Source organism: Trachemys scripta, chromosome 2 (assembly GCF_013100865.1).
Source record: "Trachemys scripta elegans isolate TJP31775 chromosome 2, CAS_Tse_1.0, whole genome shotgun sequence".
Taxonomy (NCBI): domain Eukaryota; kingdom Metazoa; phylum Chordata; order Testudines; family Emydidae; genus Trachemys; species Trachemys scripta.
The window spans coordinates 114515225-114529640 of record NC_048299.1 but is presented as its reverse complement, the minus strand read 5'-3'; the positions used below and the strand labels follow the sequence as shown (position 1 = coordinate 114529640).

General features: G+C 43.8%; 1 protein-coding gene across 2 annotated transcripts in view; it reads right to left on the bottom strand.

The window, feature by feature from the left end:
• The window catches only part of ELP2 (elongator acetyltransferase complex subunit 2), a gene marked incomplete in the record, with an annotated part of 113662 nt that overhangs the window by 93475 nt on the left and 5771 nt on the right, over positions 1–14416 (bottom strand). For both annotated transcript variants that reach the window (XM_034761460.1, XM_034761462.1), the window contains 3 exon segments: positions 3797–3874; positions 6955–7111; positions 9614–9682. In XM_034761460.1, coding sequence (XP_034617351.1) covers positions 3797–3874; positions 6955–7111; positions 9614–9682 — 304 coding nt within the window.

The window sequence follows — 14416 nt, the reverse complement described above, 5'->3', positions numbered from 1 at the left end:
AATATAGGTGATTCTCTGTAATTGGAGTTCTTCGAGATGAACTCGGTCTATTTTCTCTCACTTTGTGCCCGGGGTACAGCTTGGATCAGCTGAACATACTAGCGGCACTTTTGTACTCCCATTCTAAGGGCGGGACTATGGGCGGGGGGAAGGTTTTGCCAACTGCCTTAATTCCTACCACCACCTCCTCGAGTCTGAAGCTGAAATTAGGACTCAGAGGAAAAAAGGAAAGGTGGGTGAGGAGTGTGAATGTGCAGAATCCACCTCAATGAAAACCCTGTATGGCTGAGTAACCTTTATTTCTTCAAGTAGCCTTTGGAAATTCCAATTCTTGAATACTGACAAGCAGCACTCTTCTTTTCGGAAGGTGGGATGAGGAGATGCAGTTAAATTGATTGAAATACAGATTACCAAATTGTGCATACCAATCTAAATGCCAGATCTAAGGAATAATGTTTTGTGAAAGTATGAGTTGAGCTCCAAGTAGCAACTCTGCAGATTTCTAATATCGGATTACATCAAAGATAAACCATAGAAGTAACTTTGGCCCTAGTCAAGTAAGCCCTTCTGGAACAGGAACAGAGGTGTGTGTGTTAAAACTTTTCAATACACAGTCTAAACCACTTAGGTGCTGGAATGTGAGTACCTACCCTTTCCTCTCTTCCCCACAAGCAGTTCAGATGATTTCCTATGTTACTTAGTCCTATTCAAACAAAAGGCTAATGCTCTCTTAGCATCCAATGTGTGTAGTTCACTTCACCTGAGTGACAGTGTGGCCTCGGAAAAAATACTGGCAAGTTTATGGACTGGTTAAGATGGAATTCCATTATCATTTTGGAGAGAAAATTTGGGAGTGTATGAAGGATCACTTTCTTTGTGAAAAACTATAAGAGAATGGCTAGTTATGAGAGGTTCCCTGATCCATTTTCTGGTAGGGCAATGACAAGGAAAGGTATCGGGCCAGTGGTAGCCTGATTCCAGATAAGTGTCAACCTAAGGCAGTTTCCAAGGCAACAACAACAACCTGGTTAAGCAAAAAGCTCAAAACTGTGACACATTTCCATGGCGAACGAGTAGCGGGTCCTACGGGGAGGTTCTCTTACCTCCAGAGAGTTCTGCGTAAGTAAGAAAATGGTTTGGACTTACATTTTTCTTTTTCTTTTCTGGAGGAGGGGGAGAAGGAACAGGAACCAGACTCACCACATTATACTTCTTTCCTTTACCCTAAATCACCAAAGATAACGTATCTGGTGTTGCATGAGGGTAACTAAATGACAGTGTTCCAAGTGTTCACCATGAACCTAAGTCACCACTGTAACCATAGATCCAATAGGAACCAATGGCTCTAAGGAACCATCGGGTGTCTTATCAGGCTTCTGTGGAGTTTTCAAGCCTGGAACCAATTCAGGGCAGGATGACACTGGCCCTTAATACTCCCTTTGCTGTTCCTCTGACTTTTGAGCTCAGACTTTTTATGGGGATGCTTTTACACTTGAGTATGCAGAATCAGAAGTACTGGATCTCTGAAATTTGCTCTTTCAGTAGAGGTGTATACCTGGGATAGCTCAGTGGTTTGAGTGGTTCCCCAAACCCAGCAGTCACTGACTGGATTCAACAGATTCACCAGGTCCAAGAAGTGGTAAGAGGCTACCTTGAGGAAGCAAAGAAAGCCTATAGTGATATCAGACTGTCAATGGCCAACTTTTTCAGTATGCCAAGAGGTGCAGCTTTCCACAGAACAACTCTGCACAAACAGGCCATCCTGCAAACTAGACAACCAGTTCCTCAGGCCATACCAAATCAGTTAACAAATCAACACAGTTACCTTCAAACTCTGCCTGTCTAGATCCCTCGAGTTACACCCTGTCTTCCATATGTCGCTCCTGAAACCATACATGGAGATCCATTCTCCACTAAACCCAACCTCCTCTTTCACAAGTACATGTCCCGGACTACAAAGAGTATGTAGTCCATGAAGTGCTTGACACCAAGATAAACTGGGGCAAACTATGGTATCTCATCGACTGGAAAGACTATGGTCCTGAAGAATGGTCCTGGGAACCACCTGACCTTTCATAAAAGCACCCTGGTCCGGCAATGCCATATGGGCACTCCTGAAGGGGGTGCTATGTGAGGTTGTGCAGGGATAGGACTGGAACCCAGGTCTGTGGTATGACCAATGCCTCCACGCTGTTACCCAGCAGCTACAGTAGGGTGCTATGCATTACCACACAAATCCTGTGGGGATAAATACCACAGGAATTACCACCTCGGAAGGCCAGGCTGACAGTTTCCCTCATGGCTAGACCAGGCACTATATTTCAGCCCCAGGAGGAGTTCCAGGAAGCGTCTCTGTAACAAAACAGATCCCTGCCAGCCATAGCAATAGACCTGCATCTCGGCTAGCTCCGACTCCTGACTCCCAACTCTGGCTCTGATTCCTGGCTTGACTGACTCCTGCCTCTGAGACTGACCCCTGGCTTGTCTCCTGACTTCAGTTCTGACCCTTGACATGACTCCTGTCTCCAACCTCTAAGCCTGATTCCTGGTTCTACTTGCTAGGCCAGACCACCCATGTCCTGCTCATAACATATTCCACCCCCAGTATCACTGGGCATACAACTATGCACAGGGAACAACCTACTCCACAGACACTAGGCTCCATTCAGCCTCCTCCCTCCCCCAATTCATATGATCTTGGGATGGACAAACGCATGAAAGGACCCACCAAGAGACTCAGCCAGCAGAGGCAGAGCCAAGCAGCTGCAGCAGGGACCATCAGACACTGATGATGTTGTCAGTACTGCTTCCTACACCTGCTTCCTACAATTTTTAATTTGGACACTCTCTCCTTTGCATTAATTTGGCAGTTTAATTCAATTCCCTCCCGCCCTCTTCATCTCACTACACCCCACACTCATATAGCCCTGCTCTTGTCCCACTTCTCCCTTACGTTATCCCTTTGCCCTCCTCATCTTCCTTTCTGATTGCCTTACCCCACTCCCTGTAACGTCCCTTATCCCTTCCGGCATCTGTTTAGCTAATCCCAACAAAATCTACCTCCCAAAAAATTCATGAATTCACGATATTTGCAGACCATCACACTGGTCACTGTTCGTGTTATATCTCTGCCACACATTCTTTTTCTGTCTTGTCTACTTAGACTGTAAACTTTGAGGCCAAGACTGCCTCAGACTCTGTATACAGTGCCTAGCACAATGGGACTTCCAGGACTATACTATACTACTATAACGTAAATATCAGATAATTGTTAGTAATAATAATAGAACTTGACACGAAGTATCAGGTGAAGTTCTATGGTCTGTGTTATGCAGGAGGTTAAATGATTTAAATGGTCAATTTGGTCTTTAAAAAAAATCTATGAAATTTATACAATTGCTTTAGGGTGCTGCAAGTATGGTTCCTCCCTTCCAAAGGAGCTTACCTCCATCCCACCATTGCTGGGGTGCTTATATCTTGACTTAACTTTATGACTCTATAACTGATGTCTGCCTCACAATGCAACTAAATTGACATATAATACATGCTCTATCAAGACTGTTTTGGAAGCACTACAACTAAGCAACTTTGTTCTAACTACTAACCTCCAAATTAAATCTATTCAGATGTGAAGCTTGGGGTGGTTTCTTGTCAATTTAGATATGATTATTCATATACTATGTGTGTCCAAAATTAGCTAAATGAAAACACTGTTTTTCAAGGCACATCAACCATTGTTTTTAAAAATGTGTCATTTCTCCTGGACTAAGCATTCAGCACATGTAGCTGCACTTACCATCACTGCCAGGCAAGAAGGATAAGGAGACATCCATAACAAATCCATTTCCAAATTCCAAGGTCTGAAGGCAGGTAGCTGAAAATTGAGAGTAAAGAATGCTGAACTCACTCTACCAAATTAACGCTGTAGGGGGAGAGGGCAGCACCCTTATGTTTTGGTTGCTTAACACTTTCCATTACAAAAAAAATCATGCACCCCACTGAGAAGTTACCACCTCCACTGGTTGGAGAAAACATTTGATTTTGGCAAGGGACCTCCATGGAATCAGGGAGACGCCTTTTGCTGGCCCCAGTAAAATCCATTGAGATCTGAGTTATAAGCTATTAAAAGTTATTTCCCAGAGCATCTTATATTGTACAGTTTAATTTTGGCAGCATGACAATAGCATTGCATGTTCTAAATCCCTCTCTGGATGGGCCCCATTACTGCAGCAGGCATTCACTGCACTGGGGCAGAAACTCAGCCTGTCTTCTACCAGAGCAGCTGCAGTGGCAGAAGGGAGAGAGAGATAAGCCACACTTTCCCCCAACCACCCTACAGACCCAGCAGTGGTCCGAATGGCTCAGCACCCTGAACTAAAGGCAACACCTAAGGGAAGAGTTCCCCCATATCTCGGGCAGGATTAGGAATGAGATGCTCAGCCCTGCTGCTGCTAGAGTGTGGCAATGCGGGGGAAGAGACATGTAGAGAATTTAGAATGTTTGCACAGGAAGATCTGGGATTTGTTTTCTGGGGTGGGTAGTTCTGCTCAGGCAGTTCCCTGCTCATTTGATCTAGGAAAGAAGTTATCTCTCTGAGGTGGTCAGGTTAAAGGGAGATCTCTTTGGATGAGAAATAGTGGTGTAGGTTGCCTGGGGCGGATGTACACGGGGCATGGAGGTGGTGACTAGTTTGAGAGAACTAGAAACAACTACCAAATAAACATCAAGTTTTGTACCTCAACATTTTGCTTGTATGTTGTCTATTATTATTTGATTAGCTTGTCTATTAAGACTAAGTTCTTAGGGCAGAGACTGACTTTTTATTCTGTATGCACACAGTGCTTATTACAATGGGGCCCTGATCTCTGACTGGGACCTCTAGGATCTACATAATAAAACAAAACAAAACAAAAACCCACAACCGGGAACCAGGAAATTACAAGTTCTAGACTCACTCTTCTACCGATTGGTGCTAACAATTCTGTACCCATTACAATCATTAAAAGAAGAACAGGAGTACTTGTGGCACCTTAGAGACTAACAAATTTATTAGAGCATTCCGCAAAAAGAAGAACAGGAGTACTTGTGGCACCTTAGAGACTAATAAATTTGTTAGGCTCTAAGGTGCCACAAGTACTCCTGTTCTTCTTTTTGCGGATACAGACTAACACGGCTGCTACTCTGAAACCTTTACAATCATTATTATTAAGCAAGGTGTCACTGAAAGGTTACATAAGCTGGGAATAGAACATAGAGCTCTAATATGGAAAACCAAAATCTCACACGTTTAGCTACACTAGCCTGCTACGCTGTCTGTAAAATCGGGCTACTCATCCTAAGGTAAGCAACCATCATTCCCAATGCAGAGGAGAGGGCAACCAACCAATCAAGCAGCTCAATGCAGACCTTGTCTTCAAGCTGGCCCAGAATGCTACCTTCCTCCTTCTGAAGGCTCGGGAGGACAGAACAAACACCTAGCTTTCCCTGTGCCTCCTGGTCATTCTCTGCTGTGTCCAAGGAGATCCTGCACCTGAGGCCTTTTGGTCCATGTGGCCCCAGCTGCAGTATGGAGAAGCAGAAAGGTGCTTCTTGCTCCCCTCGGGCATTGCCTAGGTACAAGATTTCCCCCGTTGAGAAGAAGCAGTTCATGAAGAGATGGCTCCTAGAATCCCTGGTTAAAAGGAGCCTAGGAATCTCTGGTTTTTGTTTGTTCGTTTGTTTTGAGGCGATGGAGGGTTGCTTGTTTTGTTTCAAGTCGAAAATTGCTTTTACCTCATTTTTCTTTTGAGGCTTGAAAAGAATCCCCAAAGCCCTGCCACAAGCAGAGACCCTCGGTCTGCCCCCTGCATGGGCTCTGTAGCAGGGTGGCTCCCCCACTCCAGTGGAAAAAGGGTTAAAGTCAGCCCTGGGAGAAGGTTGTGGCTGAGAGCTGCTAAGCTGGGCTGATTGGGCCGCAGCTGGCCTGTATAAAAAGGCTGTGAGCCCGAGGCCCAAGAGAAGGCTCTCTCTCCAGGCTGGGAGAGAGCAGGGCCCGGCTGCCTGCAGAAAGGGTCCTGGAAGTGAAGCAGGGCTGGGGAGAGCCAGAGGAGCTCCAGGCTGGCAACTCCCCAGGCTGCAGGACCTGGTCCAAGGCCCCTAGAGGTACTGGGTTGCAGGGAAAGGCAGCAGGTCAAAACCTCCCTTGCCTATGATGACTGGCTTATACAGACTGCAGTTAGCCCCAGTGAAAGGGGGCTAGATGGTGACTGGCAGTAGCCCATAGGCTGAGGCAAGGTGAGGATAGAGGGTGGGGGTTTCCTAGGGAGGGGAGACCCAGATCTGTGGGGTATTGCCTGGAGGGACAGCACCCCAGCTAAAAGGGCACCAGGGTCTGGGTGGGACACGGGGGCCAGCGGACAGTGGGACACTGGCCTGCAGAGGGCGCTCTGTGCTGGAAAGAGCTAATTCCCTGAGACTACCAGCAGGAGGCGCCGCAGGGGTGAGTCCCGCACATTTACAGGTTCAAAGGCAAAGAACACTGGAGAACTCCAAAAAAGGTGCAGTCCTAGCCCCTGCATGCTGCCAGAATTATTAGTGTGCCTTCATACTCCAAGGAAAAGGGGATACCAAACATTTCACACTCTCGGATATGAGAGAGGTGTTTTTTCTAACTGCCATCCTTGCAAATTCAGCCTGGACCCAGGGTGAGTTCTATTTTATATCAATGCCAATGGTTCTGCAGGGCAAATAAGATCTTCAGTTACACCAGTGGCTGGCTTTCAATGAATTTGTAGAGGTCTGACTGAATGACTGCTCTGAAGAAACAGAATCCAGCTTACACCCTGTCTTTAGCAGAGATTCTTCGGAGACTTTAGTGTAATAGAGGTACTTTAACATGTATACATTCATCCATTTTTAGTGTTGGTCTTTAAGCCATCCCGTTGTGTCTACAGTATTAACAGTAAGGAAAGTTACCTTCTGAACCTCGTTTGAACCAGATTCTGACAGTAGAGTCAGAAGCGGCAGAAGCTATTAGTAGATTTAATTCTGTTTTTGACTCATCTGTCTGGTAAACAGCATCCACAGCACAAACAGCTTCTGTGTGGCCTTCAAGATGAATGCATTTCACAAGCTGAACGTGACAGAAAGTTACATAAGATTAAACAAAGAATAAAGATAAAACACTTAACAGAAAACATGAAACTTTCAGGCATGTAGACATTTAAATTCTTGGAAAGGTTTAGAAGAGGGCTGTAATGGTTAAATATGAAAACTAACAACTTATGTGGGCTAGCTTGCCGAGGTAAGTACATTCAGCCTTGAAAAAAATGACAGAAGTAACTTGATTACAGTATATGTTCATGTATTTCTTAAAAGGAGAACCTTGCCAGATTATAGATGTCATAATTAAGGCTACAATTTAGTCTCAGGTATTTTTAGTAAAAGTCATGGACAGGTCATGGGCAATAAACAAAAATTCATGGCCCGTGACCTGTTCATGACTTTTACTAAAAATACCTGTGACTAAATCTTGGGGAGGAGGTCTGGGCTCACCTACACTGACCCCTGAGAAGTGTCAGAGGTCTCAAAGTCATGGAATCTGACTTCCGCGACCTCTGTGACATGCACGGAGCCCTGATCATAATGAGGTCATTAGAAAAAACTATTCAATGATAACTGCAGAACTTATCAAGGAAGTTTCTTTCCAAAAGGCTCATAAGAATGTGGAGTACATTACAGAAGAAGACTTGGAACAATGAGTATAGCTGAGGGCAGATCTATACTACCACTTAAGTCAATCTAACTTACGTCACTCAAGGGTGTGAAAAAGCTTCCCCACACACACACACCCAAGCAACACAAGTTTCGCACTGTCCACACTGGCGTTATGTTGGCGGGAGATACTCTCCCACCAACACAGCTTCCGCTTCTCGCTGAGGTGGAGTAATTATGCTAACGGGAGAGCACTCTCCCGTAAGCATAGTGCATCTTCACCAGATGCACTGCATCAGTGCAGCTGCGTTGATATAGCACTGCAGTGTAGACTTGCCCTGGGTGTGTATTTAGTGTCCAACAACTTCTTAATACAGGCTTGCTGCAATTTTCTGCAACTCAAACTGTTTCCGCCCCCGCAAAAAAATTTTTAAAGCTGTAAAGAATTTATTAAATTAAACACAAAACATACTGTGACTGATACATTTCATAATCACATGATACCCACAGACTGAAAAGAAAAGCTTTTAATCCTGTAACTAGTTAGGCCTAGCATTTGTTATCCACCCACAGAAACACCTGGCACCTTATCTTAATCTAGCCTATTACACAGTTTCATGAAAACCAATTCAAATATATTAAAAGTGCTTGATTGACAGTGGTCTGGCTAAACATAGTGTAGGTCTTTTGAAAATTGACTAAGTTCTGAATTCAATTATTACACCTTCTATAACTTAGTTCCACGGTTTTCCACCACTGTGATGCAAACAACTCTGACAACCTCCTTGACACATGGGCTTTGGGATAGAAATCTCTAAGTGCTAGAAGATCAAGAACACACTCTGGCTTAAGGGCCATCAGTCACATTTCAGCCTCTTCTTCATGTACTGAGCTCAACCATTTACATTTATATTTGTGATCAGTCGTGTTATTTAAGTAGGAGAAAGGTTCTATAGCATCTCCGTCTTTTTGGATTATTATTATTATTACCGTATTTCATCCTTCTAAGGTTCTAGTTTCAGGTTTTGGTTAAATTAGCTAAATTGAGACTTCCACTGAGAATGGAAAAGTCTACGATCTGTCAGCCTGCAATCTGTCAAACTCCTTCAAAATCTTCCTTCAGTTGCTTTTGTAAATTTGGTGCCTCTTTGTACTCTCTTGTGCAAAATACATGCTACATTTTGATCATAGCCCTCCTCATATTGGGTGCAAATTTCTTTTTTCAAATCCTCTTTTTTCAACCAAGTGGAAGACTGGTTCTGACTAAAATAGAATTTTTGAATTTCCATAATGCACTTCAGGACTGTATTAGGTATAACTTCTTATTCAAGAAGGGTTAAACCCTTGCAGCCTTCAAACCATCTTTTCAACACTCCTCACAATTTGTCTATTCTTCTGGTAATAAAGGTCCCTATAAATAAATGCTGTATTCCAGTTGTGGATTCACCAGATCCAACTAGAGAAGAGTGAAGAAAGATACAGGAATGCTGTGCCAGGCACACAGAACTATAGAAAAATGGGTCTCAGACTAAGAGTGATGAGATTATGGGAAAGAAGTATACTACATGATGTTAGAAAATGAAGCTTGGAGCAGGGAGAGATAAAAGTCTTTGAAACAAGTCTATGGATTTTTTGTAAATGAATCACTAAAAGAATTGCAGCAGAGATATTTAGAAATAGGATTAAATGTAATCATGTGGCAGAGGATAGCAACATTATGCTGATGCAAAAGTTCAGAGAGAAACTTGGAAGAGGCATATAAGAGTTGCAATAATCTAGGTCAGATAAAAAGGCATGATAAAGAGTTCAGAAATGCAGACAGAAGTAATTTAATTTACTAAATATTTCATGGGTACTATGTTTGAAAATAAAAATTGATGAAGTGATAGTTCAAAAAGACAACAGGAATATTTCTGCTTACCTGCTTATTCTGTGTTTCCCATACAATGAGCTGTTTATCAGATCCTCCAGAAATTAATTCAGTCTCAGCGGCTAAAAAAATATTTTTTAAATTATGTGAACACCTACTTTTAATTGCTACTATAAAGTAAGAGTTATTTCAGTCACGGAACAAACAAAGCTACTCGATGTGTATTACAGAAAATTAAATTTCCCTAAAAACATAAGAGTTGTGATAGCTAAGAATGCTAAGTGCTGTTCAAGACTAGACAGACCATTGAATATATTTGTAAAAAAAAAAACACCCCAAAACAAAACAAAAAGACCCCACAAACGTTAATGCTTGTGAAATTTTATATGAATACGGTCAAGGGCATGCCACCTGAGCAGTTCGGGCAGCCCTCAGGCCAGCCACAGCAGCCAGTGCTGGGGCAGTCTCAGGTCACCGCCCCGCAAGTGTCCCCCCACGCCCTCCCCTCAAGCAGCAGACGTTTGGGTCGGGGGCTAAGGGCTGGGGCACGGGAGGAGGTGAGAGCTCTGGATACCACTTACCTTGGGGGGAGCTCCCCGAAAGCAGCGACATCCTTCAGCTCCTAGGGGGAGGTGTGGCGGGGGGGCTCTGCGCGCTGCCTTCGCCTATAGGCACTGCCAACCAGCCAGTGGGAGCTGTGAAGCCAGCACTCGGGGAGGCGGGGGGGGGAAGGGAGGCAGCGCTTAGAGCTGCGTGGCCGCGCCTCCACCTCCGCCTAGGTGCTGAGGGATGTCGCCGTTTCCACAGAATACCCCTCCCCGCAGCACCAGCAGGGTCCTGGGCTGTGCACCACTGCCTGCCCCCGCAGCACCCTCCCGGGCCGCCCCCCCAAGCACCTGCGGTACCCCCAGGCCGCCCCCCTCCCCAAGATTTCGTCAGGGGTATATAGTACAAGTCATGGACAGGTCACAGTCTGTGAATTTTTGTTTACTGCCCATGACCTGTCCATTACTTTTCCTAAAAATACCCATGACTAACACGTAGCCTTACTAATGACCTCTCGATCTGGGACAGTTCCTCAGATTTATCATCTAAAAAGAATGGCTCAGGTGTGGGAATTTCCCTCACATCTTCTACAGTGAAAACTGATGCAAAGAATTCATTTAGCTTCTCCACAGTGGCCTTATCTTCCTCGAGTGCTCGTTTAGCACCTTGATCATCCAGTGGCCCCACTGATTCTTTGACAGGCTTTCTACTTCTGCTGTACTTAAATTATTTGCTGTTCATTTGAGCTTTTGGCTAGTTGCTCTTCAAATTCTTTTTTGGCCTGCCTAATTATACTCTTGCACTTGACTTGCCAGAGCTTATGCTCCTTTCTATTTTCCTTACTAAGGTTTAACTTCCAATTTTTAAAGGATGCCTTTATTTTTAAACTTTGTTGTTTAGCAATGGTGGCACTTTTTGTTCCTCTTATTATGGGTCTCATCAGGCCCTGCTGACTTGAATAGATCTAACATAGAAATATTCTTTAACCTGTTCTTTCCCTATTTTGAACTTGCATTCCTTCCCCCTGGTTGTCAATATTAATTGTACAATGCATTTAGTACAAAGCAATGTTCCCACTTCTTCATATAGAAATTTGTTAACCACAAAAATTCTCAGAAAAAAATCACTTTCTCCAATCAACAGTTAGGAGGGGAAGGATGGGAAATTGGGCTTATAATGGAAATCTAGATGTAATTTTAATGATGAAGTCACTACACTCCCTCCATACTCCCTCTTCCCCCCACCCCCACACCATTAATTCTATTTTGTTTTTTTGTACAGTGTTAGACAATTTTGCAGAAAGCCGTAAGGCAGAAATATATATTTTAAAAGGTTCACAAAGGGACACTAAGAATAGGAAGCACAAAGAGCAATCTCTTCAGCTATATTTCATAAACATTTTCAGAAGACTTTTTTCAGCAGATGATATGACATTCTGAAACTCATATATTGCATGCTGCAATTTTTTGCAGGTATTGCAAGACAATAATATACAGAACTCCAAACTCCAAGAACAGTCTAGAACCAGGGCCATGTAATGCATTACATTTTCAAAATATATGTCAAGTCTGCTTCAATAAATTTACAGTTTGCCAATGTTTTATAAGAAAAAAAATAAAAGTATTCAGAGAAGAAATCAAATGTGCTCTCATCACTCTACCCCAGGGCATGGAACACAGAGCCTGATTAAATATCCACTGAAGTCAGTGGGCAGACTCCCTTTGATTTTAGTGGGTACTGGATGAGGCTCCTGAAGCATTGTGAATTTTATTTATTTTTAAAGATGACTAACTTCACATTTACCAGTGAAGAACTCCTTAAATATTGTGTCCTACTTTGTTTTTTTAATTCCATTTTAAATAAGTTTTATAATAGTTTTTTCTGCTTCCCTGCTGTTGCATATAATGGTCTTCTCAGCAAAAATAACATCAAACATGCCCTCTTAAAGGCCCTGAGGAAAAGCACTGAAGTTCCCTCCCCTCACAGGAATGCATACCTTATAACAGAGCTATCAGGGGTCTCAAACACACGGCCTGCAGGGCTATTTCCTGCCACATCCCACACCCCTCCTGCACACCAACTCCCTGCCCTGAGCCCCCTGCTGCACAACACATCCCAACCCCCTGCCCTGAGCCCCCTGCTGCATCCCACACCCCTTCTGCACCCTGAGCCCCCTGCCTGCACCCCGACCCCCTGCACTGAGCCCCCGCCACACCCCTCATGCCCCCTATGGAGGCAGGGAGGGGGCAGAGTTGGGGTGGGGACTTTGGGGAAGGGGTTGGAATGAGGGAAGGGAAGGGGTGGGAAGAAGTGGGGCCTCATGGAAGGGGTGGAGTGGGGGCAGGGCCGGGGGCAGCGAGGGGGTGTGTGTCAGTGATGCGGCCCTCGGGCCAATGAACTAGCCCTCATGTGGCCCTCGTGGTCATTTGAGTTTGAGACCCCTGACTTATAGGTAAAAACAAAAAGAGCAACTGACCAAAAAAAAAAAAAAAAATCAATGAAACTTACTATGCACAAAGTATTGTCAAATCCTCAAAGTAAACACAATGAAAATTAGAAAAATTACTGCAATCTTTCAATTGTAATCTTAGTGATTACTTCTACATATAACATTTTCTAATAAATATGATTTTCAAGTTGTCTGTACCCCTTGAAGATTCTGCAACACTCTCTACCACCACTTGGATTCAAGTTCCTGACTACTGAAAAAGCATGGGAACAGAGGAAGAACTGTCCTAAAAAACACACATCACTCCCCTATTTGCAGAGCATCAGTCACAGGTACCAACCACCAATTATGTACTGTGAAGAACAGAAACATTTCCCCACAGCAGTTTAGCTGTTTTCCTTCACAGCCAACTGGGAAGCAGCTGCCAAGCAAGGAGTTGATGAAAAATAATTTCTTTTAACATGCTCTGTTATCAGCTCAAAATAAAGTCACATTTCTCTCTGAAACTTTCTACCTGCAGTCCTTACCAGTCACACTTAAAGGTCCAGATCAGATCACCACCCTGAGATTTACATGGGGATCCTCCATGCACAGATCTCTCAGTATGTGGAACTGGAGCTCAGCTGCCTCTTCCCCCACTCCCTCTCAACCCCAGTGCACACACAGAGGACTCTCTGGCTGATCCACAGGCTGCACAAGGAGTTGAGGGGAGAAGTTGGGGGCAGATTGGAGCACCAGGGGGCTGGCTGGTGTAGGATACACTGTTCCCCTTCTAGCCCAGCAGAATATACATAAGAGTTATTCATAGCTCTTGGGATCTTAATTTTGAGTATCCCCCAAGTACCTTAGCAGCTACTAGGGTCCACCAGATTTCTGGATGACTTTTTTCTGGGCAGGAAAAAAAACAAACCTTGCCCAAGTAGGATGAGGCGAACAATATCTGTGAGGAGATTTCCTAATCATAAATCCCCCCTCTGCAGGTTTTATCAAAGCCTCTATCCCAAGATTATTATAACAGATTAATAGTGGGAAAAAAACATTATTTCTAGTTTTACTTTCTGCATCAGACAGTGCTTTCTGTAAAGTCCTCTTCACTGTCTCCCTCTATTGGCTTTAATTGTGCAAACACTTAACATCTGTGTAGTTTAATTAAAATTATTAGCCCCATTAAAGTTAATGGTATTACTCAAATTAATAAAGTTATGCATGAGTTTAAAAACTTGTTTTTACTGAAGAGTTAACTCAGGACTGGTCTACACTGGGAACCTACATCAGCACAGCTACATCTCTCAGTGGTGCAAAAAACGTACATCCCTGAGAAATGTAGCTATGCTGACGTAACTCCAAGTGCAAACAGCACTAGCTACTGCCTCTTGGGAAGGCAGATTACCTATGCAGAGAGGCAGTAATACCCACTACTTTAACAAATTTAGAGTGAGTACAGCACCAGTGCACAGTCACCATTCACACCCAAGGTAGGCTAACCCAGGTGCCAATAACCCAAGTTAACTCTGAAGTAAAGCCATACCTCAAGTATTTGCAAGATTAGGACCATGCTCAGTTTCTCATTTGCATGGGTCTTTCGCCAAGCAACAGGAGAGAGAGCAGCATTTTTGTAAAATACAAAGCACAATTAAAAATAAAATCAGAACTGACAAGTGGATTTGGAGTCAGTTAACACATAAACAACTACTTAATTCAAATTTTTAAATTGACGAGATTGCAAGTTGACAGCATCCTGGATTCAGCAGTTCTCAAATGAGCACATGAAAACTAAGAATTCTGTTCTAGCATAGATAGGGTTACCATACGTCCGGATTTTCCCGGACATGTCCGGCTTTTGGGGGCTCAAATCCCTC